This window comes from Columba livia, chromosome 3 (genome assembly GCF_036013475.1).
Source record: "Columba livia isolate bColLiv1 breed racing homer chromosome 3, bColLiv1.pat.W.v2, whole genome shotgun sequence".
In the NCBI taxonomy this organism is placed as follows: Eukaryota; Metazoa; Chordata; class Aves; order Columbiformes; family Columbidae; genus Columba; species Columba livia.
The window spans coordinates 102,433,506-102,459,101 of NC_088604.1; the positions used below are offsets into that span (position 1 = coordinate 102,433,506).

A 25,596-nucleotide genomic window follows, 5' to 3' on the forward strand; every position below is an offset into this window, starting at 1 on the left:
GTGTAACCTCATCTGGGTGTTCCTGCTCTGGCAGGGGGATTGGACTGGATGATCTTTTAAGGTCCCTTCCAATCCCTGACATTCTGTGATTCTTATAAGCTGTGCCACTCCATAGTTAGTGTGCCCTAAATCTGGCATTACAGCGGTGAATTAGTGTTCGCCTGTGACCTCAGAGCCCAGCTGAGCCCGTCGCTCCCCCGGCCCGGCCGTGGGTCGGTGCTGAGCACGGCTGTGCCAGAGCGCTGCGGGCGGGCAGCACCGGCCCCGCCAGCGCCCGGGGCAGCAGGTGCTAATGCCCCATGTGGCCGGCGGCAAGGGCGGTAAAGCCTCCGCGGGCGACAGCTTGTTCGCCTTCAGCTGTGGTGGCCGCGGGCTCCGCTTGAGGCACCCGGGGTGGGTCCCCGCTGCGGCCCGGCGCTCCACGCCCCCGCGGCAGGAACTACATCTCCCAGCGGGCTGCGGCAGGAGGGCCTGGCCGGAGGGCCCGGCCGGTACGCCCGGCCGGTACCGTGCCCCGCTCCGGGCGGACCGGTGTGCGGCCCCGGCAGCGAGCGCGGCGAGGTGTGCGCGGTCCCGGCTCCGGCCGCGTCAGGTAAGGGCGGGTGGGTGCCGGACGGGGTGCGGGGGCAGCTCACGGGCTCGCGCTTCGCCTGAGGGGAGCGGCGGGAAACCCCTCAGCGCTGGGTGCTGCCGTTACCGCAGCCGCCCCGCCGCCGTCCGGAGACACAGCCCCAGCGCTTAACGGGCCTCTCGCCTTTCCCCTCGCTCGTGTAGCCTCGGCGGGCGAGGTCCTGGTCCGGTGGCGGGGTGTTCGTGGCGTTCCCTGGCCGGGCATAGTGGGGGAGCAGTGTAGGGCTCTGCTAATGACACGGCGCCTCAGTCCCCGCAGCCGCCGCGCCGCTGAGGGAAGAGGGGGCGAAGCGAGGGCGCTGGTCCCCGACTTTCCGTCCAGTCAATGAAACGGCTTTTGCAGGTTGTTCGGTGTGCGGCTTGTCCTGACGAAGCCTGCGGACATTGAAGGGCGAGAGAGAGGGAATGGGGACTGGTAAAAGTGAGGTCTGCACCTACGTGCCTTAAGTACCGTTATTTTAAAGAGTGTATGCCCCTCTGCCAGCCGGTGGTATCAAAATGTTATCAACAATAGGTATTATTAGAGTCTGAATAATAGCAGTGGCCCGGGTGGGGATGTTTTGGGTTGATTTCAGGAAGGCCCTAATCGGTTTTTCTGAGGGGAGAGTAGATGAAACATTCGCCGACAGCTTGCTTGAGCCAGAGCTATTTGTCCAGCTTAAGGTTCCTGATAAGCTGGCCTTATTGTTGGCAATACTTCTGGAAGCAACAATTTTATTTAGTGTTCCTTGGGACTCTGGCCAGGTTTCCTGGTTTAGTTAGAATAAGTGGCTTTAACTATTGACATAGAAATGGTGTAGTCTGGTTTTGGTTTGTGTTTTTTTTGCTCATCTCTAAATAGGGATATGAAATGGAACTTTTTTTTTTTTTTGTTTGGTTTGGTTTACGGGTCATTTGCCAAATGTGAAAATGAATGAGGACAATATACATAGTTCCCTTTGCTGAACAAGCATTTTAGGGATGAGAAGAAAGACTTCTGAGTTTGGCCATCTTCTGTTGCATAACTGGGCAATCTGCAAAGAGTAAGCAAATGATGCACTCGCTCCTCAACTTTGGGTCAGTTTGTGAGAATTCAGCTGGGATTTTGGCTTTGCCCTGCAGTTAAAACATGTCATAATCACATGTGTTGCTTATTTTTCAAGTTCTGTTGAATTAAGCTGCTTTCTCTTATTTTCACAGTATAGCTTTATTTAAAATCAAAAAACTTGCCTAGTTATTTTAGGTGAACCTATGGGATAGGATCAGTTTTAGAAGCCTCTCTCTCAAATTCACATACACAGCCACAAATGCAGGGTTGATGTTTTGATTGGTGCTGCTCTTTTGAGATGCTGTGCGTCTCCTCTGAAACGGATATTAGTCCTGTCTGAAGTAAGCTAACACTGAGACTTGAGTGCACAAATTGCTAATGTGTACTGAAAATCGATGGGAGATAGGCACCAAAAGCAATTAGGCAGCTTTGAAAAAATCAATCCACAGTTGAAGTTGTCCAAGGACAAGGATTAGATCTTTGTCAGAGCTGAAGTCTTTGCGGGGAAGGTCCTGGCACAGTGTCAAGTTTGTGTCTCTTTGTTCTACATCTTTTCCAGTCTTAATTCATATATAAAAACTTGGGTATGATTTGCTTAAACTCCGATTGTTTATTTCTTCTGAATTTTATTATTTTTTTCGCAGTGGCAATCGTGGTGTTTAAGTAAATAATTTGAAATAGAGCACAGTTGGTAATAACCAGTTCAGCCATAATCCACATGCAATTTGTCTGTATGAATTGCCAAAAATAGGTTTGGGATTACTAGGTGTTTTAAAAGGCCCTTTTCCCCTCCTGTTGATCTGCACTTCTTGTATTTGGTCATTCCGTAGGGTAATACCATGTTTTCAGCCTGTCTGTCTATCAAGGGTTTCAGCAAAGCTTTCAGACTTACCTGGTATTTTTAGACATAGAACTTCAATGTTTAGTATGGTAAGCACTGTGAAACAAGTTCAGGCTTCTTAGTAGAATATACATGGCCAATTTGTTCAAAGTAATTGCAAGAGGTAAATAAAAAGGTTTGGGGTAATAATTCTGGAATGGTAATACTCCCAGAAATTCTTGTTTCTTCAGTAACAGTTTGTCAAGTAATTTGTCAGTGGAGAAGGAGTAAAGCAGGGATGGGGGTGGTAGGTGAAGTATGGCTTATAGCTGTAGGCAAAATGAATTGATTATCTTATGTATTCCTATGCACATTTCTTGTATTATAGTTGGAGTATTCAAATTTTGTGGCCAGAGAAAGAGAGGCAAAGCCTTGCACTTTGTGGTAGGGTGTGCACTGCTTTGTTGGGCTTGAAAAAGAGTATTTTCTTTGTGCAACACACAGTCCCAGAACCAGGGCAGTCATCTTTAATGTGCAAATTCCAAATGTGGCGAATAGATCTCTAATTACTGTGTAAGTCCCTAAAGAAAAGTCACTTGAAAAGTGGAGCGTCTTGCTCGTCTCTGAAGAGCTTTGTTCTGCTTGTAATTAATGCTGAAAATATTTTCCCCCTTCTGAATACTACTACTGGAAAAAAGTCCTGGATTCTTCCTCCAAATATATTATTTTTAATTAAAAGCAAAATTGTGTGTCTAAATTGGTATTTATGTAAATAAAAAAGCACAAAAATCTACTTCTAAAATGGCAGTTGCTTTGATATCCTGATTGTGCTAGACATAGCAGGATGGCTAACACAATCATCTGAATATACTCTGAGGTTCATGTTTGTTAAGGTTGTGTGGGTTTTTTGTGTTTGTTTTTTTTTTTTTTCTTTAAGTGGCACTATCAGCTTTGATATATATTTAAGCATATTGTTGTTGATTAAATGCTTTCTGATTGGCAGGGCTGGGAGTATTTTTGTGGGAGTTGTGGTAGCCATGCTTTGTTAGCCGCTCTTTTCAACAGTGTGTGATGCTGACTGCCTTCTAATGCATTTGCCAGAATGAGGAAGTTATCTGTGATCGTGTTTATGGAGGGATCCTACTGGGGTAAAGAACAGAAGCTGTTTTCCAGGTTTCTTCGAAAAGTGAGCTGTTCTCCAACATTTCTCCAACTTTTTTTTGGAAATATTTCTGTTGAAGATGATTAGGTGTAATCCACAAGACAATTTAAGACTCAGCAAACTTTTTTTTTCGTTCTTTCTCTACCTCAAGCAATTCTTCTCATATTTCTTGCACCCAGCAGTAGATTTTTTTAAAATTTCTTCTTCTTTTGAACTCTGCAATGAAGACACATAGACATATTAGCTATTGCTCTACCAGTTTGTTCTGTATGCCCTGGGTCCCCACCACATCTGTACCCTGGGTATGCATTGCTGTCTAATAGAAGATGTGTCTCTGAGATTAAATGGATATGTATTAGGAATCAAAAAGAATGTTCTGTTGAAGGACCTAGTCCTCTTGGCTGCTTCATCATGAGTGTTAGTTGCTCTGGTCTGGTGGGTACAGGTAGTGCACTTTTCTACATTAAGCCCTTAAGTCCAAAGAGAACTTAAATATTTAGTTGTTATTAAGAGAGAGATGAAGTAGCAAGAATTGTTCTTGTTACATGTTTACTCTGGCACATCCTTTTGGTGTTGCAGTTATTTGACAGAAAATGATGACTACCATCTGTTCCCTTCCTCTCCCATCATCCTAAGTTTCTTTTCTCTTTGAGAATGAAGTCTTCATAGAGAGACAACAAGTTTCTCTCTCTCCCTATTTTCACAGTCACAATTTATTAAAAAATATTTTTTTCTCCTTTTTACACTCTCATACACGTTTTTGTTCATGCTGCACTTACTACTTGAAGTCATGATCCTAATTTAAATTTACAGTTTGCACCTCATCTTACTATCTTACAGATTGCCAAAAATTTCCTCTGGCAGTCTTTATATTCAGCATTTCCATCTCCACACCTTCTTTTAACTGAAAGAATGTCATCTGCTTTGTTCTTACGTACTTTGGAATTGAAGATTTCCAACTGTTTGCACTCTTTTATTCCCCTCTAAAGGTTTTAGTAACACAGTTTTCTGACAGTGCTAATATGAAAAGCTTGTAAAGCTGCTAGTTAAAGAAGGTCTTTACGTCTCTGATTTCATGGAAGAACCTTAAGAGAATCAGACTAATGGAAAACCCCACAGAAAACAAGACATATGCTGGGCCATAGTGCCAAGCAGTATGGGGTGAATCCATGTCCCATCTAGATCAGAGCAGGCAAAACATTGGCAATAATACCATGGCAGGGGAGGAAAGCAACCTTTTATAGTCTTAATTATTGAAGGATTTGGTGAAGCTAAAAATAGAGCCTGAATTTCCACTAAGGCCTGAGGAACAATTGCCTCTGTCTCATTCCTTTATCTGTAATATCTCACTCTGTTGGTTCGTCTGCACTTTTTTCCACCCTCTCTGTAAAATGCAGATACTGGCACAGGGTGAGGAGGTTAACCTCATTATTTCTAGAAACTCTGGTGGGAGGCAAAACACAACAATGTGCTATTCATAATTTATTTTCAGACATTAGAAGTTAAATGTTGAAGTAAAGCTCAAGATGTTTTTTGGAACCTATTTTATTGGAATGTGTGATTTAGTTGGCTGGACAGTGGCTAAGAACTTTTAAAAACTTTTTACTGGCATGATATCTTTCAATTTTTTAACTATAAGAGGTGGTTTGAGAGGGCTGTCTAGGAGACCCAGCTTTCAGCCGTGTTCCCACCCAAGCTGTATGCCAGGTTTGTGTCGCTTTTCTGCATGCATGCAAAAATACTCTGTTGTTGGTCGAATTTGAGGGTAAAGGCTGGATAAAATCTTTGCGTGATCTAACCTTAATGTTGTAGCTGCCGGGTGCATTATTATGAAAGTTTAAACAGTTCTTTCACCCTTAATTATCGTGACCGAACAGTGACGATTTAAGAATCCTTTAGCACCTTTTCTGTCTGTAGAGTCCTGAACAGAAATGATTGCAGATGGAGGGTAGATCTCCTTTCCCGCTCAATCCTGCCCATAGTCATTAAGTCACAAGAACAGGCATCCCACAGATCCTAGGTCAGATTCTGCCAGTTTGCATTTATGTAGTCCAAAGGGCTTTTGTAAGAGTCTTTGAAGGAAATGGGGTGGTTCAAGCATAATAGAAGCAAAATAAGGAAAATGGAGATAAACAAGACATGTTTTTAAGCAGCATATAAGAATGTGTTGGGTGTGGATTTGAAAGAGCAAATAATGGTGCCTAAATATGTGTTCTTGTAAATGGAATATCTTACTCTTAAAAATGTGCCGTGCAGTACTTTAAATCACGATTGTGAGATGAGTTTTGACTGGCCAGGGGTTGCACAAAAGTGCAGCTTCTGGGTGAGGCAAAGTGAATAACAGTGAACTTGGTCTCATACTACTTTTATGCTTAGCTAGCCTTGGGTTTTGGTGCCTGCTGGGTTTCAGCGTAGTACTGAAGAGATTACGCAACTTAACTGTAATAGGATTGTAGGAGAAATCAGGTGGGGACATACTGTATTGGGTGCTCAACTACTCCCCTGGCATGAAGTGCACCAGGGAACAATAGCTGTAAGTACAAGTGCTGGGTGATGCATGTGGGTACGCCCAGAGCCTTAAACAGTCTCTCTGCTGATTGTTACTGGTGTCCAAGGGACAAAGCAGGTGAGCGGCTGCAAGGGAGCAGTGCCTCACTGCCCCAGGTGAGCAGTGTTCTTCTGAGGTGGTGGAGGTGTACCCCACCCTGTCCTGGGAGAGGCCTTGCTGTCCCTTGGGAGAGGGAGTGTGACTTCTCCTTCTTTGGGGAGGTGGCCCCTTTCCTTGGTTGTAGCCTTCTGACTAGGTTCCTGCTGCACTGGCTTATTCCTGATTGTGAACAGTCTAGAAAAAGATTGTGGAACAGAATGATACCATCTCTTCCTGCTGTTTTGGAGATAGCATTGTGTGCCACCTCCCTATGGCAATAAAAAAATGTAAATGCTAAATTTCTTATTGAGACAAGCCAGAAACTCGGTTGGATTTGTATTTCCTGTCTTTGATTTGCTTCCCTGCGTAGGACGCTTTATTTCACCCGATGCCTACTTCTCCTCCTTTCCTGCAATGTTAATGTATCATTTTATGCTCACCTGGGAGATGTTATCAGTTGTGTGTGAAGCAGTTGCTGCGTTGCTAAGCTATTTGGAGGCATGTCATAATGCTCCATAAACTACATAAATAGGAAGCTTTTCTTATACAAATGCCTTCACCTCATGGATTTCTGTCTGTTTCTGGTCTTATAAAATGACAAAAATGTGATGCCTGGAGATGGTAGGGCGTAGGCTGAGTGTGAGTCTTCTAGGACTGTGCATTGTCTTAGTCCCTTTCAGGCTGTTAGTGCTTGGGGACCCCTATTACAGGTGCCATGAGTTTTTGAAGCAAGTCCGTGAGTTGTTTTTTCTTCAGATCTGTTGAGAAGAGGAACCTGCAATTGCTGCAAACCGATCTGTAAACACAGACACTGCAGGAGAGGGTGCCTTTTCAGTAAAGCCTAACAGGGGTGTTTATGTAATAGAACAGAAATAAATGGAAACATCACTTCTAAATTGAGCTGTTATTTCTCAGGGTAATTATTAATCAATAAACCTTCTATCAGAGTGTGCTAAGTGCTCTGAACTACCTTGCAGTCTGCTAGTAAACCAACCTTAAAATGTTATTAACTCTCAACCATGATCACCTCTAGCGTGTGTCTGAAAGCAGCATGGTCTCTTAAGAGCTTTTGCCTCACCCATGCACTAGCCAGTTTGCACTGATATGGTTTAATACTACCACTCGGAGTTGTTGGTATATTGCGTGTCATTCAAGCCATAGAAGCTGGGTTGTGTAGTGTTTGGGCCAAAACAGGTTTCCAAATGTTACATTGAAAGTCTTACCAGGTGTTTATTTCTCCCTTAACATGTTTGAGATGGATTCTAATGCTGCAAGGCAAAGGTGAGTGATTACTAGTAGAACAAGATGGGATTTTGCCATTAAGCTGTTTCATAGATGGCTTTCCTGAAAACTAAACACCACTGTTCTCTGGGGCATCTGGTACTGGATACTGATGCAGACACGGCATGAGACAGGACACAGCTTTGATGTAAATAATATTTGCTCTGCTCCTGTGAAGCTATTGGCTCTGCTGTTAATACATGAAATTATGTTAATGCTGTTAATGCAAATCAAAATGCAAACAATGCTGAAAAAAAGTGTTTTCAGCAAGGAGCAGTAAGATACTGTTAGAAAGCTTTGGGGTTTTCTTGCAAACAGTATATTTCCTGATATGCACTTGGTCTTCTACAAGAGGAGCTAATTTGGGGGGCTATTCACTGGGTCCATCACACTTAACATTTTTCTTTCAAAATATGTTTTTAAAGTAGCAAGACAAAAACATTCTTCTTTGGAGTCTTTAGGATGAAAATACTGTCTAAGGTATTTAAGTACTGTTTACAAACAGTATCCACCCTGAGGCACAGCAAAGTCTTAGAGCCTAAGTACTTGACTTTGGAACTATTTCCTTCTAAGGTCTTGCCTTTGGTCACATAAAAAGAGGAAAAAGCCAAACCAAACCATGAACTCCCTTTGAAGTAGTCATTTTTAAAGGCAACATGCCAGCATGGTTGGATCAAAAGAATCTAGAGAATAAACACACCAGCACTTTGTTGTTTACATCTCTGAAAACTGCAAGTATAGAAAAGTTTTGTTGTACCTGTTTCTCCTTCCACGTTGATGGTACTGTATTGGTGTATCGTGGAACAAGTGTAAGGGGCTAATAACTTCCATCTCCCAACAGCTCCACAGTGATTAGCAAAGGAAATTCTGGTTTGGATGCATCACGACTGAGGCTGCTTTATGCTGTTCAAATAACACACAGGAGTTTTAGAGAACTAGCTTGAATAGCAAACTTGGGAAATCATAGAGTGCATTTGCTCTATGTAGTCTCCTCTCAGCATGAGCTGGAGAGGTTGGTAGGAACATGCTGCGATCCACTAACTCATCACTAGCAAAACAATCCCTTTGAGTGTGCTATGAACTGGTGCAAGTTAAAATGCTGCTGATGCACTTTGCCCTTTCTATTCCTCCTGCGTGCTCAGAAAAAAATGTAGCATAGTTAGAGTTCTAGGCCCCTGTGCTCATTGTAATTAGGAATTTTACAGGCACTTTCAAGGGAACTGAGATTGAATATAGAGAGGAACTTGGGATCTCTCTCTGTTAGCAAAAATAATCCCACCAGTATCAGAGTCAAAATGACATCTCATGCAAATCAATTTGTCACTGGCCCCAATTCTCTGCAATAGAAGATAGAACTTTTGTGAAACCTGAAATTGATTTTGTCACTTATTGCTGGATTGTAAACAAGCTCATCCTAAAGTCTGTTTGGAATTAATTGCAAAAATTGATATCTTTTCACTTAGCGAATTCTTTGTGCACGCACCTGAGGGTGAATGCAAAATATGCCTGTTTGCACACAATCCCTCCTGTGTCTTCTGCTGCAAAAATTCTGATTTCTCAAGTCTCCTTGAGAGCAGATGGGGGAAGCAGAAATATTTTTGTAGCTCTGGGGTACTCCAGTGACTTAGGACATACAAGTTTCTTGCTAGAGACTGGGCTGGGATTCTGTTCCTGGGGAACGTGGTTTTGTGTTAAGTGCTGTGCCTCAGTCACCATGTTCGCAGAAGCCGTGGTGCTGATACAGCACAAGCCAGGACAAAGAGCGCTCTGTTTCTCGAGGTACCCCGGCTGTCCTGCCTGAGCAACGGGGCCGGCACTGGCAGCAGCTCTTTTCTCTTGGCATGGCTGTTTGTTGTGCGGCTTTGTGAACACACTGAAGTTGGCCAAGAGCTTGAATTTTTCGTATGTGGTGTTTACACAGTTCTGCTGCTGAACCTTTGTAGTCTAGACATGGCCTGAGTTGTGCTGTGATTTGAGGGAAGCTGCTGTTCCTCTCATTGAAGACTTAGTAATAGAAGTGCTGGGTATTATTTCTGTGTAAAGTGCTTTGAGGTTCCTAAAAGCCCTTCCAGTTCTGCTTTGCAGTAAATTTAATTGTGCTCTGGAGGCTCCTAGGCTGCATTGGTTTATATGTTGAGGCAAGCTGAAATTGGCCAAACTTTTTAATTCTGGGGTAAGTTCTGGCCTGAGTGTGCTGGAGGTGGGAGAATATTGTTGTCTCGTGCTCCAGAAAACATGGTGAAGAAAAAGATAGCACCTCCTCAAACAACAGAAATTATGGAAGGACAAGAGAAATTAATAAACAGATCAAGTTATTGCAGTGCCTATCATTTCCATTTCTCTAGCCTTGGAGGACTAAGTAATTTCAGGTTACTTCTCAAGGCTGTAGTGCTAGCATATGTAAATAATATATTTTTGTAGCTTGGTGTCCTATCTGCACAGTGTCTGACTTCTCTACAAATGTTTCAGTGGATACTTATTTTGTCAGTTTTATTTATTTATTGTCAGCCATTAGAAAATTAAACTCAAGAGACTGACTAAAATGTGTCCTGTCACATTACAACACTTAGAAGATAGGTCAGTTTTACTCCTGTTATAATGAGGTGAACTCCCATTGACTTGTGTTACAATTCTTGTTTTGATCCAGGAATACATCTGGTCAATTCTGTTGACTCTTTGGGCAATTTCAGAGCATCAAATTGCAGCAGCAAAACCAACCAAACCTTCTAGCTCTGGAAAGAATGAAGACTGTTCTGTGTCATAAACAACGCTTGCCCTACAGAAGATTTGACATACTTCATGTCTCATCAATTCCCCAGCAAATGAGCATTTGAAACATGACATTGTTTAAAATTATGCATTAAAATGATGACAGTGCTCTTCCTCAAACCATCTTACAAACATTTCTCATATGTAAGGGGATACCTGAAAACATTAATTATTAGTCTTGAGTATTTTTTTCTACTTGCACCATGAAACAGTTAAAATATATTCAAAATGGATTCTTTTTTGTTACGGTGTTCCGTGTGACTAAAGCACAACAGCCCTGCAGTTGGGTTATGTAGATACGCTGTGAAATCAGGTTGTTCTTCGCATTGACAGAATTTTATCACTTGGGGAAGGCTGTTTTAGATCCAGGAGAGCACGCATGTGGTCATTTGGTTTCTCCTTAATAGCTCAGGGGGAGAAAGAAAGGGAAGGGGCTTCTACCCTTTGCGCTGCTGCTCAAAGGTTATGTAAATATGTCCCTGCCCCACTCCCCCAGACTGATTGGGAGGTACAAGGTGGCTGCCCTCATGCTCTTCACTTTTTATTCTCTATATGTGTCTTAGCTTGTTTTCCATCCAAATGTATAATAATTGATATGTGAGCCTTACTGAAGAGGTTATCTGCTTTGGAATTTGTGGAAAATCTAGAGCTTCAGAAGAAGAGAAAGTATTAAACTTGAGTTATATCCACAGTCAATTCCTTTACTGTTGAAGTTTGGCAGCAGTCAGCAGCCATTGAGGAAACCAACATGGTGTGTTTAATCAGAGGACTGTTTACCAAGCCACTGACTTGCTTTGAGTTCTGTTTTGACTAAATGACCTTTATGTCAAACACTATTTTGTAAACACTTTTTTTGTAAAACACAATTTGAGTTGTGTAGGTTAAGACATCCTTTTTCTGAAGCTTTTACAGAAGTGTTGATGTCCTGTGAGTGACAGAACATTGTGCAGATCAAATCCTATCTTAAGAAGCAAGTAAACCTCTGTAGTCTTTACAAAGTACATCACTTGTCTCTGAACTATGAGTTCTGTTCTTCTGTTGCAGGCATTATGCTGCTTGAAGTATTCCTGGTTCTGGGGACAGTCATCATCTACTTGTTATTCACTAAGAAGAAAGAAGAGACATTACCGTTCAAGGAAGGATGGTGGGGCAAGGGACAAAAGCCTGACACTGAAGAAGATACAACTATTAGGCCGTTTAAGGTGGAAACTACAGAAGAAGAGCTGAGTGTAAGCAAATATCTGTACTGGGGAGAGAGAAGTATGAAATGGCTGAATAAATGCAGAACTTGTTCAGAAGTAATTTTTAAATTGAACCAGTACTTATATTTATGGGAATAAGCAATGATATCCAGGACTTGGTGGAAGGGATTTTTCAAGTACTTCAGAAGATAGGTATGGATAGGCAGATTTCATGTCCTGCTGTACAATTTTGTTCTCAGCTGGCTGTTACAAGATTGCTAGTAAATAAACCTCCTCTGTAAAGCCTAATAAACATAAAAATCATACTAGAGATTACTCAGTGTTGTGTTCCTGTTTGTGCACCTTCATCAGTTTGATTGTGTAGGCCAGAGTAAGAACAATGTCATCTTTTTTTCATTCTTTCAAAAGCAATTATGAATATCTCATTTTCTTTACTGCTTTATATTTGCAGCTGTGTTGGATGCTGATTCTTGTGTAATTAATGATCATCTTGGTTCAACGCTAATACCAGAGTGGTAATTACAGTAAACACATAAATTGCAGAATTTGTTAGCAAGATTTTGATTGTGTGTGTTTAAGTTGGGGATAGCACAATTTCACAGATTTGTGTGGAGTGGTGGTTCAAAACAGTATTCATGGGATTGCTCGTATTTTTAATTTATAATGGATTCCTATTTTCTTGGTAAGGCCTGGGTTTTTTTTTTTTTTTTAACACTTTGTTTGCTCTCCTCAGTAATATCAGTGGACACTGATGTCCAATGTTTTCCTCTTACCCTGCAGACACAAAGCTAGATAATTTCTAATTTACAGGTGTCTTTGAAACACACAATTCTGTATTATGACAGCTATTGCAACATAATCTATCAGTAGAAAACTGTTTCTAAATAAATTATTACATAAACTAGGAGTTAGAATTATGGTAGCATACATAAATAGAACATTCATAAAGGTGTTGAGCATGGACAAAGAACATGTATGTAAAGATGTGTTAAAGACTTTATTTAAAAATCCATGCTTTCTGTACATGTGTTAAATGCCAAAAGCAATGAATCTACATACCAACATCAAAAATAAAAAAACCAACACCTCCGAATTAGAGTTACCTCTATCGCTGTTATAAGATGATGTTGTTCAGGTTTAAACCCCACAGAGGTTTGAGCAGGATTAGATTTCTAGACCTGCCTTCCACCCTCAGCTATTCTGTGGTTCTGCTTGCAGTAGGAAGGGGCTCTTAGCTGTTCTTCCCTGCTGACTGATTTTTTTGATTGATTTTTGCAGTATCGTCAGCATCCCACATGACGGTGAAGTGCAGTAGGAAGGTCACTTTGTTACTCTAGATTGGGAAACCTTTACTCCAGTCTAGTTTCACAAACTTTGTGGCCATATGAAATACCTGAGTGCTTCCCAGTGAAGACACCCAGCCCCTTGGTTTGGGAAGGAGAACATGCGCTTTGGGCCAGATCCATGCATTGATTGTAGGGTTGGGCTCACAGGTAACCTGGGGAACAAAGTACCATGGAAAGGCAACAAGACTGTGAAGCCACAGTGCTCTGAGAAAAGTGTATTGTCCTCTCTGGTCATCAGCCTGGCAAACAGGTTAGTCAGCCCTGCAAAACAAAGAATGCTAAGAACAGGTGTGAATGGCAGAGGAAGGAGGCCATCAGGGGGACAAAAAGAATTGGAACAGCTGATGGAGCATCAGCAAAATGCACGGGTGTCATGAGACGTGTTATTTTCATTGTTTTCATTTCACTTGAGAATAACTAGAAACCAGCACAGCGGAGCACAAGATGGCAGACAAAAGCGCTTGTAATGTCTCTTCTTTCTTCTTCCCTACAGGACTTATTTAGGAGACTTGACCAGGCTCGATTCACTGAGCCACTGGAGAACAGTTGCTTCCATTATGGGACTAACTCAGTGTATCTCAGGAAGGTTGTCTCTTACTGGAAAAACCAGTTCAATTGGAAGAAACAAGTTGAAGTCCTCAACAAGTACCCACAATTCAAAACTAAGATTCAAGGTGTGTGTTTTTTTCCCTTAAACAGTAATGCATAATCTTTTCTACAAGGGATCTCAGTGTTAAGAATTCTATGGCTGTGATTCATGTGCCTTCCCTCCCTGGCTGCCATGGTGTGGATCACTGGCACTGCTGCTGAGGCAGCGAGAAACTGAAGCCTTTAGGACAAGGAATGACAAATGGAATTCCCTTGTGCATGGATGGGTTGTCAGCTGGTGTTAACAAGAGCCAAGCACCGGCATTTGGAAACAGAACCGGATCTTCAGATGTGCACGTGTTCCCTGACTCGCATGTAATCATGCAGAAATACGCACAGATGCCACCTCTTGCTCCATGTAGTTTCCCAGCTGCTGCTGTCACAGTGGTGCACACTGGCTGCTCAGGTTGTCGCTACGTGGTAGATGTGCTCTGCTGCACCATTTTGAGTATTCTTGGGCCTAAAAATGTAGAATGCCTTTCCCTTGGGGTTGATGTGCTGCTAGGTGTCTTGTCATTCAAAGCACAGGAGCTTCGGTCACACTGGATGTTTTAAATACTTGAATTAGAGTTGTGTTTGGGTCATTTCGCGGTACGATTGAGCAGGCAGTTGTATCACATGATGGCAAAATTCAAGCTTGAGATTATGCTTTCTTTTTTTTCTCTTTTTCACTTGCACCCATAATTGTGAGTTATTTCAAATGGGGCAGTTCACCATAATATTTAAAATGGATTTGGGACAATAAATGGTTGTTACATAGTGGTTAGAACATAAAGATTTTATTTAAATGTATACAACATGGTCAGTGCTGAAAAGATAAAAGCAAAAAGTCTTCCCATCAAAAAGAAAAAATGTGTATAATCTGAGACAAGAAAGGGAAGATAAGAGAGGGACAATGCACTATGTACAGCAATAGGAAGAGAAATTTCAACGGTTAGGAATGATTACAGAGATGAGCCATGAAGAGACAAGATCAAACATGCCGTGTATCAGATTCCCAGCTTCTGTCATCACTTTTAAGTTTTTCAGAGAATACAGAAATCCCCAGAATTGTCAAGGATGGGGAAATCTCAGTCAGTGAAAGAGGGTGGGATTGCTGGTGAGCTGGAGTAAAATGTGCCTAAATACATCAAGAGATGAGGCATTCAGGCTCTACTGAGAGCAAATTATCGTTTCCTGGAAAGCAAAGCCCTGAATGGGCTTGAGGAAAAGCATCTCACCTGAAGCAACTAGTGCAATGCTGCGTGAAGCCTACTGCTTATGTACTGTAAGGATCACAAAGGAAACAACTGCAATTTTTACCTTTTTGCTTAACAATAAGGAGACTGGTACTAGAACATAGTTTCCTGTTTTGGTTTACTCGGAGATACTGAAAGCTTTGGACAGAAGGTGGAAAAGAACAAAACTGAACGCTTTATTTTAGCAAGGCGTTTTTTCAAATCCTGGATTCAGCGTGATTGGTTTATCAGCAGTTAGGATGTGCGAATTGATTACAGGAGGCCTCTACGGGCGGGGGATACTTAGTGGAGGCTTTTTAAATTCCTTTTGCCGTAACATTAGGATCAATGGCTGGAAACAGAAGCCAGACACATTCAAATGGAAAGTAAGGCATGCACAAAACAAGGAAGGCGATTAACACCCCCAAACAAATAGCTACTAGTTATGAATGATTCCCTATCTCTCGATGCCTTCAAGTTGCAGTTGTGTGCCTTCCAGAAAGAAAAACCTGTGCTTGGCTATAGCCTCTCTGGTGCCATATAGGGACATTTGGGGAAAATTTAAGGGCACTTGAACTAACTGATGTAATCGTCTCTTCTGCCTTTAAGCTGTGTGAGTCACTGTGTTACCGTTAGTAGATTGCTTCACTTCCATGTCTTAATTTTCCAGTTTATTTTAAAACATAAATATGCCGACCTCATTTGACTGTTGTGATGCTTAATTGCCCATTATAAAGTACTTCAGGGTCCTTGGGTAAAAGGACCCAGAGAAGTGCCGTGTGTTTGCACACTCACCAAAAAAAGGACTTGAGAAAAGATTTATTAATAATCTGTTCTGTGATTAGTTTTAGTGTTATGGTAGATTTGGACATGTTAATTAATTATTTTATTTTTTTTTGCAGGCATTGATATCCATTTTGTTCACATAAAGCCTCCTCGTTTGCCTGAAGGCCAGTCTGCAAAGCCATTATTAATGGTTCATGGTTGGCCTGGCTCATTTTACGAGTTTTACAAAATTATCCCTCTCCTGACGGATCCTGCAAGCCATGGCCTCAGTGATGAACACATTTTTGAAGTCGTTTGTCCATCCATCCCTGGTTATGGTTTCTCAGAAGCACCCCACAAACAAGGTACGATGTATAAGAAGAAACTGAACTAACACAAGTTTAGTCTCACAGTGAGACAGCTCCTGTGAGCAGAACAGTAACTCCTGGCTCTTCTTGTTTTCCCAGTCTGGAAACAAAAGATTCTGTGTGCCGTGTGGGAAAGAGATAAGAGTGTGACTTGAAGTGACACCATTAATTAGTTTCAGGAGCAATGTACAGATAATTTACAAAGTACTATAAAAAGTTATGAAGTAACAACTTATAAATTGTAATTGAGGCAATGAATTGTGTGGGGGTGACCAGGAAGAGTAAACTGGATTTGTTACTGTTCCTTTTGGGTGTTTTGAATCCGTATTCAACAGCATTATACAGGTAGATGAGAAGAGCTGAAACAAATCAATTGATATATCTACATGGTAGATTGCAGCCAACACCTGCTTGTTCAGCTTGTGCTCTGAATTACACAAACACAAGCTGAAACAAATTGGAGCAAGGTGGTATTTAAAGTGATACTGAACTTTAGTATTTAATTACATGTGCAGGTGAGTGATGTGGGGAAGGTTAGTTTTGCTTTTCGCTGCTTCTCTGGTTATGATTTATGCAATCAGTATTTAGTGAAGTGGAGAAGTACATTATTAGTGGAAACATAAAAGTTTCCAACTATCATTAGGATGAGACTGTGCTCCCAGTAGACAACCTGATCTGGTTGATGGTGTCCCTGCTCATTGCAGGGGAGTTGGACTAGATGACCTTTGAATGTCCCTTCAAACCCAAACTATTGTATGATTCTGTGAAAATGGAAACACATTCCCCAGGCAATGCTCAGTGCCTCTGACAGGACTCAGCTGGAGTGTGACGACAGTTTAACGGGGAGTCTGGCAACCCCTTAGTGAGGCAAGTGCATGGGCAGCTCATGCAGTTAGGAGAACACCAGTCTGAAGCAAATGCTGGACTTTCTCCTCACGCTTTCTGCTTGCTCTCTAGATTGCCTGGATGATATGATAAGGGCTTCCATATAGTCTGTGAGACAGGCAAGGAAAAATGGACTTGTAGCTTTTTAGGAACTTGAATATTGCCTTTACGGGGAGAATGCTGCACAGTCAGAAGTGTAGCTGGAATTTATGCAACAGGGTGTGGTGGTATATATACGTATGGTTGGTTTGTTTGTTTGTTTTTAATGCAGGCTTCAATTCTGTAAGCGCTGCTTCTGTTTTTTATGAATTGATGCTCAGACTGGGATTCAACGAGTTCTACACACAAGGTGGTGACTGGGGCTGGCTGATCTGCACCAATCTAGCCCAGATAGCTCCCAAGTGAGTACCCCTTTGGTACAGTGCCGCGTGACCGGCATGCAAAGCTGTTTGGTTCTTTCAATTGTTACTTCTTGTGCGCTTGAAAGTTCCTGTTGAAGTCCTCATATGAGCACTGTGTAGTTTCTGTCTTCAGTGCTCAGTGTTAAACAGTGATCCAAAATTTCATACCTTAATTTATACTAAATAACTGTTCTTTCAAATGGTTGTGCAATTGTTTTGTACTGGCCCCACTGGGATCTGGAATGGGATAAGTACTTGTAACGAAAGGAGGATTCGTGGCTTGGTGCTCAGGAGTGTGTGCTGATTACTGACAGTTGCCTCTTTGGCTTGTCATTTTTGTGTGGAAAGCTGCATTACAAAGTACAGCTAAGGTCATGATGTAAGTAGCAGGTTGGAATTTAACTATGTCAAATTTTGTTAATAACATTTTAAATGTAACAACTTTGAATCGCTTTTTCTGTTTTTATCTTTAGCCATGTGAAAGGTCTCCATTTAAATCTAGCCACAGTTACAAACGTGGGGTTCACTCACCTGCTCTCCATCCTGCTGGGCCGCTACCTGCCAGGGCTCTTCGGGTTTCAGGAGGAAGATGTCAGGCGGATGTTTCCCTTCTTGGAAAAAGGGCTCTACAGGATCTTGCTGGAGTCTGGCTACGCTCACATACAGGCTACAAAGCCTGATACTGTTGGTAAAACAAAACAACCCTTTGAGCTCAGAATACTTAATCTGTTTTAGTTGTACTTCCGTAGAAACAAAATGTTATTTTTAAAATGTGCTGAAAATCAGGTTTTATCAGGGAAACTGAAGTAGGAAGGTTAGAGGTTTTAAAATGTGGGCTCCTTTTCTGTATCCAAGTCAGAACAGTTACATATGGGTATGCAGCATTATACTCACTTTTACATGCAGAAGCGGTAAATCTGTAACGTCAAAACTGAGCAACCTCTAAGTGCCTCTAAGTGACCTCATTTTCAGTTTTCATAAAGAAAATAGTTTATTTAATACTTTTCCAATTCTTTTATCACTGGGGACTGTAATTCTATTTCAAATGTAGCTTTGCTGACAACAAAAGGTAGTTTCTTCACAGAGAATGGATCACATTCAAATGATGCAACCTACAACAAGCTCTTAGCTGTCTCAGCACGTAATGTAGCTTATTTATAGGGATAAGTAATACTTGAAAAGTAAAGTCCAATTTTATTTTCACTCATTGTTCTGAATCACTTGCAGACTTTCAAGGGGAAAAAAATATAAAAAAGGGTGTACCTATGAATGTTCTTCCGAGATGAGATAGTCACTCAGATTGTTTAACTGCTCTAAGGATCTGACTATTAAGTGTTTCTATTTTAAAAACATCTCTTTCAACTGAATTGGACAACCAAGTCAAGAATACTGAATATATTTTAGTTTAGTGCAGCAGAAATTCACTCATGGATTTTATTAAAAACATAGCTACGGAAACTATTTCTTAATGGTTTTCCATAAGCTTACCTACAGAAGCAGGTATAATCTTAAAATGTGTAGGCAAAATATAATTTGATGGATTTAAACCAATTTTGCTTCGTTTGAGTTTTGGTTTCTAAAAATTACTAGTCTCTACTTCCTTCTGTGCTTTAAGAAAAGATGGGGAAGCTGGTAGCTGAATGAGGCCCAGCCCTGCTCCTGCTGCTGGGGATTTCTGGCTGATTCTTCTTCCTACCAGCAATGTGTGGTCTGTGCAGACTGGGAACCAGCAGCCAGTTCATGTTTTGGGAGCTGGAGCAGCAACATTCCTGCAATTTGGAGGACAAAGAAGAGCAGAGCATGGCAGGTTCCCATTGGGGAAAAAAAAAACCCAAGCAGGTAGCTTGGAGGCTGCCACAATCTTTCTGAGACCGCAGGTGGTGCAGGGCAACCTCGCAAGCTGTCCTCAGTGAGGAAGTTGTCTCTGGCTCTTGATACATATCTACTATGCTTGCTGATACTATACTCTTGATTGTTTCAGAGCTGGCTTTTGATCCAACTGGCTTGCATTGATTTGATTTTACACTTTTTGTTTTGGGAAACCTGCATGGAGTGTGGGTTCATTTTCCACTGACTGAAACAGGCAGTGCCTGTATTGAAGTACTGCTAGGATCCATGTCAATTTTTCCTATATGCAAACCGGTGTACTCTTCCTCGTTCACACTAAATATATGAGAACACGCTATTGCTTGTCTTGTTCTGCAGATCTGGACAGCATACTCAGTATAACTTTTTTAAACACTTGGTATGTCTGTTATCAGTATTAGTTGTTCGATAACTGAAACTCAACTATCATATTTAAATAGCAATTACTGATGAAATTGTGTTAGCTGTAGTGTTAGGCATCTTTCAGAAAGGTTAGGTTGATAGAGGTGGAACTTCAAATATGGTGCTGTTCATCAGGCAAAGCTTTTTTCTAAGGTTTTCCGGAGCAGCTGGGAAAGTTTATGATCCCTGTATTTCACAGCACTTGGATGTATGAACAAAGTTCCAGGTGCATGTGCATTTTTTCTGTCCAAGCAAAACAAACTCTAAAAAGTATGTTAAGCCTTGTCCTACGTGTGAAGACGGTTGGCTATAGATAATTCAGAAGATGGACCTTTTAGTAAAGCTTTGCTCTCCTTTAATGACTTTCTAATAATCCTTATAATGTTTTTGCTGTTAGGTAATGGTGCAGATTCTCCCAGTCATGTGTAGGCATGTGGGCTTTGGCCCTGTAATGCTGTTTAGTACATGACAACTTCCAGATTAATGGAAGCAAACCCTACTTGGCACATAGAGCTTAATCTTTTGAGTTTACAAGGATTTAAAAAAAAAAAAGCAGAAATCCAATACTTTAACCTCAGTTCATAAAAGTTAACAGTGTGAGCTAATGCAGAGCCTGTTGGTTTGCAGATACTATCAGTTTATAATTCAACAAGAAATGGCTCTACCATGTTCTGCTGTTGTATTTATTTACTTAAGAGCACAGCTGTTGGAACAGCTCTGTGAAGTTATCTACCCTGTATTATAATGGGCTGCTTCTGTAACAGTCTGAGTTCAGTAGTCAGATATCACAATTTTAGTTACGTTTTCCTCCTCTGTTTCAGGCTGTGCTTTGAATGACTCTCCTGTAGGACTGGCAGCATACATCCTGGAGAAGTTTTCTACGTGGACTGATCTGGAATTCCGTAACTTAGAGGATGGGGGACTAGACAGGTAAGTGTTTCCTCTTAGTACTATTTTAGATGAGGTGACTAAGCCCAGAGTCATAGCTGAAGAAGTCTGTCAAATTGATGGCCTCACATCTCATATGGAGTGACCACAAATGGTGCAGTGCTGTACTACAGCGTGCAAAGAAGCAAACAGGCCATGAAGGCTGATGGACTCCCTTCCCACTTTGATCTCCTAGAAAAGAGACAGAACCTGCAATTTCTGGGTACTATAAACTCACTTAGATGGAAGAATCTAATAAGGACACAAAAACAAGTTTAACCTACATTAAGATGCTGGGAAACAAAACTCATGATTCATTTTAATGCTAACAATTAACTATATGAATTTGCTTTAGATTGATCAATATTACTTCATCTTACTGTTTGTTAATAAAGGATCATTCTTAGTGCACAGCAGGAATCTGAGATGAAGTTCCCTTTGAAAACTGCAGAGGTACCTGGCAGGAATGGAGTGAAGGGGCATGTTATGAGCAGGTCCAGTGACAAGGGATTTGAATAGAATGTTTGTGCTGCGTACAGCTAATGTGATATGGAACATGCACTGTTTACAGCACATGTTGGTGTGATGGCTCTATTGAAGACTCATGGTAGCATTTATAATTATAAATAATAAATGGCACAAGCTGTTCCATGTGTTGTTCTGCTCCTACTCTCCCAGTGTATGTACAGTAGAGACAGCTATGCTGGAGCATAAGGTGCCTGTTGGAGTCTGCCTTCCCTGTAGGAGTTAAAAATCCACTTCCCAGTTTGTGTCTGCAAGCCTGTAGCACACTTAACTGGTCACTGACAGACAGAGGGGGAGTAGTACACTTCACCTCTCAACTCTTTTCTCAACCAAGTTAACTATTTTTTTCCTGTAACTTTTTTTTTTTTCTTACAACCAAACCAAGTCAAGTTCCCACTAAAGTAATGGAAAATGGTATTTATTCTAACTAAGCAATCTCTGGTCTTACCTATTCAGGAAGTTTAATCTGGATGACCTGCTCACCAATATCATGATCTACTGGGTGTCAGGCTGTATAGTCTCCTCAATGCGTTTCTACAAAGAAAATTTTCAGAAGGGGGTAGGCACACAGAAACATGAAAGGTAAGTAAGTGGTTGATCTTCTTTCAGTATTTTGCCCTGAACTTTATTTTATGGTTGCAGACAGGTTGCTTATGTATAGCTCCTGCAAGTTTCTGAATGTTGAGGAAAAGCAGTGCTGTATCACAGCGCTCCTCTGCAGGAGGGGTCTGTCAGTTGTGCTTGGAAAACATGTTAATTAGGTAAGAATCCTAAGCCATCAGTGAGGAGATCTGACTGGAGGCACTGCTTGAGCACCTCCCATTCACCGTGTATCCAAGTAGGGAAAAGCACATGCAAGTATTTCCAGATTTTACTTCAGTTACTAAATTAGCCTGTGACTGAGTCATGCAGTTGGTTTTGTTTATCGTTTATTTGTTTATAGCTCTAGTACTTTCCTGGACACAGTTTGGCTATTTCTGCAAAAGATTTAAGTCCTACCTTCAGTATAATGACAAAATGCAGAATTTGGAAGTTGGTACAACTGATGTTCCTGCTGCGCAGACACTTAAGACAGCAGTTTGGTTGCATATACTTGTGTCAGTTTGACTATCAGTGAAGGCTTAAACCTGCCCTGAGGTATCTGCAACCACAGCTCACTGCTGTGGTATTTATGTAGCTGTGAAATGATGCTTCCAGGAAGCTGACTCAGTTCTTGACGCTGTTTGTGGCTATGCTGTGGGCAGTATCCTGCTCCCATTCTGCCTACACGAGATGAGCTATATGAGCTTTTTTGTGCCTAGAGGAAGGAGTCTCAAAGTCCTGTGTAAAATTAGGAACCCTGGTTTTGGGCTTCCTGTGGTTATGTGCCAAACGATTTTCGTATCTACATTTTAAAATCTGTCACTTCTGACAATGCAGCTTATGTGTATGGGGTATTTAAACCTAGAAAATATTGCTCCATTTATAACAAGCACTCCACTTTCTAAGGTACTTTTCCCTTCAAATTCAGTTGCCTCCCTACTCTTACTAATGTGCAAAGTGTTCTGTGGAGTGCATTTGTGCCAGTTACAAGCAAGAAGTCTCGCATTCAGAAATGTTTCCCCTGAACTAGTCTAGATTTCCTATTATTCTTTCCCCTCTCTGCCTCCTCTGCAGCCGTTCAAGATAATTCTTCCCCTGCCTACCCTCCAGTTGTCCTGCCAGGCTCAACCTGTTCTAGTTGTTGTTATCTTCACTGTAAATCTCTCTCTGGCCCATGTCAAATTGTGTGCTTTCCCCTCAATACGTGACTCTTGAGCCCTGAATGCAGCATTGAAGAAAGCTGATAGCCACCATCTCCTAGGGCTTTTTTCTCAGTTTCCATACTTCTGTCATGCCCTGAATCCCTTGCAAAACCACCTTAATATAAATGTATGCAAAAATGATATTTTTTTTTTTTCCAGGAATGGGAGTGTCTTCAAATTTGGGATCTGAAAATCAAATATTAATTGCCTGACAACAGTGTGCCCAGATGTTTAAGAACAACATATCAGTAGGATTTCCCATTTCTTGCAGAGTTAAGTGTTTCAAAGGTTAAAATTATTCTCTCTCCTCTCTCAGGCTCACAGTCCAAGTACCTACTGGCATTGCCTCCTTCCCTAATGAAGTGATGCACACCCCCCAGGCTTGGGCGCAGAAGAAATACACCAACATCGTGTCCTTCCATTTCATGCCCCGAGGTGGCCACTTTGCAGCTTTGGAGGAACCTCAACTTCTTGCTGAAGATATTCTGCAATTTGTTGGGAAAGTAGAGAAAGAGCAACTTTGGAGAAAGAAAGGAGAGTAACTTCCCTACCAGACAGCAGGGTAGAATCATAGAGTGTCCTGAGTTGGAAGCGACCTACAAGGATTGAGTCCAACTCCGGTTGCTTATAGCTTAGCACACGTACAGGCCTTACGAAGTTGACTGTAATCCATGTAATTTGATGTTATTCTTGCCCAGATGTGAGAGAGGACAGCAAGAAAAACACAGTTTACCTCAGGAGATACTGCTGCAGGGACCTACACATTTTGGGTTGGGTTGTCTTTGTTCAGCTAGGCTAAGAAAAGAACACAAAGGTTACTTGGTTATCTTCTCCCCCAAGCACAGACTTCAGTAATATTCCTGACTCTTGCTTTGAAATTGAAAAATACACCTTTACAAGTAATAACATAAGTAATAACAGTTTAATTGTTATGAAAGGCTTTTTTTTCTTTCATGGCAGCAGTAAAACTTGAGTTGGTGTAGCTGTGAGGTTCCTCATGGAAAGAACAGGGAGCAGCCTAGCAAGACTGAACTTGCATGAGTGCATGGGCTGCACCGATGATCTACAGCACCTTTAAACTAGCCAGCTGGCTACTGCTGGCTGCCCTCTCCCAGCCTGGGCTGGGAAGCAGTGCCCTGGCTGTGAGGAGGCTCAGCACTCCTGGGACAGCAACACGTGAGGAGCAGCTGAAACACACGGGAGCTGCTCTCCTGGAGCTTGGGCCAGGAGAGGCTGGGTAGGAGTAATTATAGACCAAGCTCCCCCTGCACTGAATTTATACTCGTAGCTAAAATCATAGCCTTGGACAGGCTCAAGACATTGTGGCTTTGCACTGCTTCTGCAAGGTACTGGTATTACCTCTTACTAAAGAATAAAAATTTAATTAATTCAACATCAAAAGAAACTTGCATTAAAGCTTTGAATAATACCTGTGTGTTTCTTTTAAATTTTTTAATAACTGAGATTTTGCTTGGTGGCAGCAAAGAAGTGTCAATTCAGAATCTATGGATTCTGTACTGCATCTGTTACAAAGGTCAGATTGAAGGCAAACTGCTCAAAGAAACCTGAATTTGAAGGGTTGTATGTTTTGGCCAGCAGCAGTCCCTAGCGTGTGCAGTTGAGCTTCAAACACTCTTAAACTGTATCCAGATGACTGATTTCAGTATGGTTTTGTTCTCCAGTCACTTCTGATATTCTTCCCTATCCCTGCAAGCACAAGGAAATATAATCCACCAATAACACTTGGATGGATTAGTATTATTTCACAATATTAATTGAAATGGAAGCTGTTAAATAACAGTCACTCCAGCAGAGCCCTGCGCTGTCCCACAGGGCTTTAGACTCAAGAACACCAAGCCAGCGCTCCTGCTGGGCACATTTGAATCTCAGTGCTCAAAGCCACCTGATATGCCAGGGTGGAAAATCATTGGCACGGACTGGTTGTGGACCAGCTTGGGTCAGCCTTCTGAGCAGAGACGAGACCTCTCGCTACCTTTCCTCCTCCGCCTTCTGTGCGTCTACACCTGGTGCTGGTGGAGGAAGGCAGAGCAGCTCTCAGGTCTCGCTGCACAATTTGACTGCAGCGCTGCCTTAGACCTTCAAAGCTGTACTTGAATTCGTTAAGGCAGCTCACTGCTTCCAGATTAGTAGTGAGCACTAATTCTACATGTACTTGTAAATGCTTTCATTAGTCAAAATTTGTGTTCTCATTTGCAAAATGTTGTGTGGTTCAGGCTGGTCTGTTTTGGATAGACAGGAAGAAAATAATCATTCACTCTGTCTAAAATAGACTCTTCTCAGAGAAGACCATTCCCCAAATTTGTTTCACCTGCAATATACTGAACAATGGTTGCTTATTCAGGTGGAATCTGCTTACCTCTTCAAGGACAGCTGTTTACAGGCATCACTGTGCTCCCTCTTGCAGAAGGCTCGATCTCTGACCATTTGTTTCTGCTTTACCTCTGTCCCCTGTGTGGCCTTATGTTTCAGAGCAGGAGATCATCCTCTCTCATCTTTAACGCACACGCAGACATCTGCTGTGGTGCGCGGTGCGCTGCCATCTCCCCCTACAACCGAATGCTTCCCCAGGGACTGCTCAGTCACAACGCAGATAAAGTAAGTGGGAAGGAAGTTTGCTAGACGATACCTGCCAAACACAGTTTCAGATGCGAGTGGAAGGCTCAAAACATTTTCTCCCTTCTGGAGCAGATCAGCTCGAAGGGGCCCAGCCTCGATGAAAGGAAGCACATTAGGACTCTGCGTTGTGCTGCTCTGTTACAGCAGCTCATCCAGACTCAGTCACCACTGAGAGCTGGAGAAAAAAAAACAAGCGCCTGCAGAACCTTTCTATTTTTAAAAGTGCCTCACAGAGCTCGGCAATCTGAGACAACGATAATGAACAGAGATAGCAAGCGAGCACGTCC

General features: G+C 41.9%; 1 protein-coding gene across 2 annotated transcripts; it reads left to right on the forward strand.

The window, feature by feature from the left end:
* The first annotated feature begins 241 nt into the window (after nt 1-241).
* Nucleotides 242-24,101, forward strand: EPHX1 (epoxide hydrolase 1). Of its 2 annotated transcripts, none has more exons than XM_065058608.1 (9): nt 242-592; nt 11,381-11,565; nt 13,378-13,558; nt 15,652-15,879; nt 17,039-17,168; nt 17,642-17,856; nt 20,258-20,366; nt 21,345-21,470; nt 22,989-24,101. In XM_065058608.1, exons 2-9 carry the CDS (start codon nt 11,386-11,388, stop codon nt 23,212-23,214), a joined length of 1,395 nt encoding a protein of 464 aa, XP_064914680.1. In that variant the 5' UTR covers nt 242-592; nt 11,381-11,385; the 3' UTR covers nt 23,215-24,101. The 2 variants fall into 2 exon arrangements, with proteins under 2 accessions (XP_064914680.1, XP_005507403.1); XM_005507346.4 differs by lacking the exon at nt 242-592 and adding an exon at nt 774-1,056.
* Nucleotides 24,102-25,596: the final 1,495 nt, after the last annotated feature.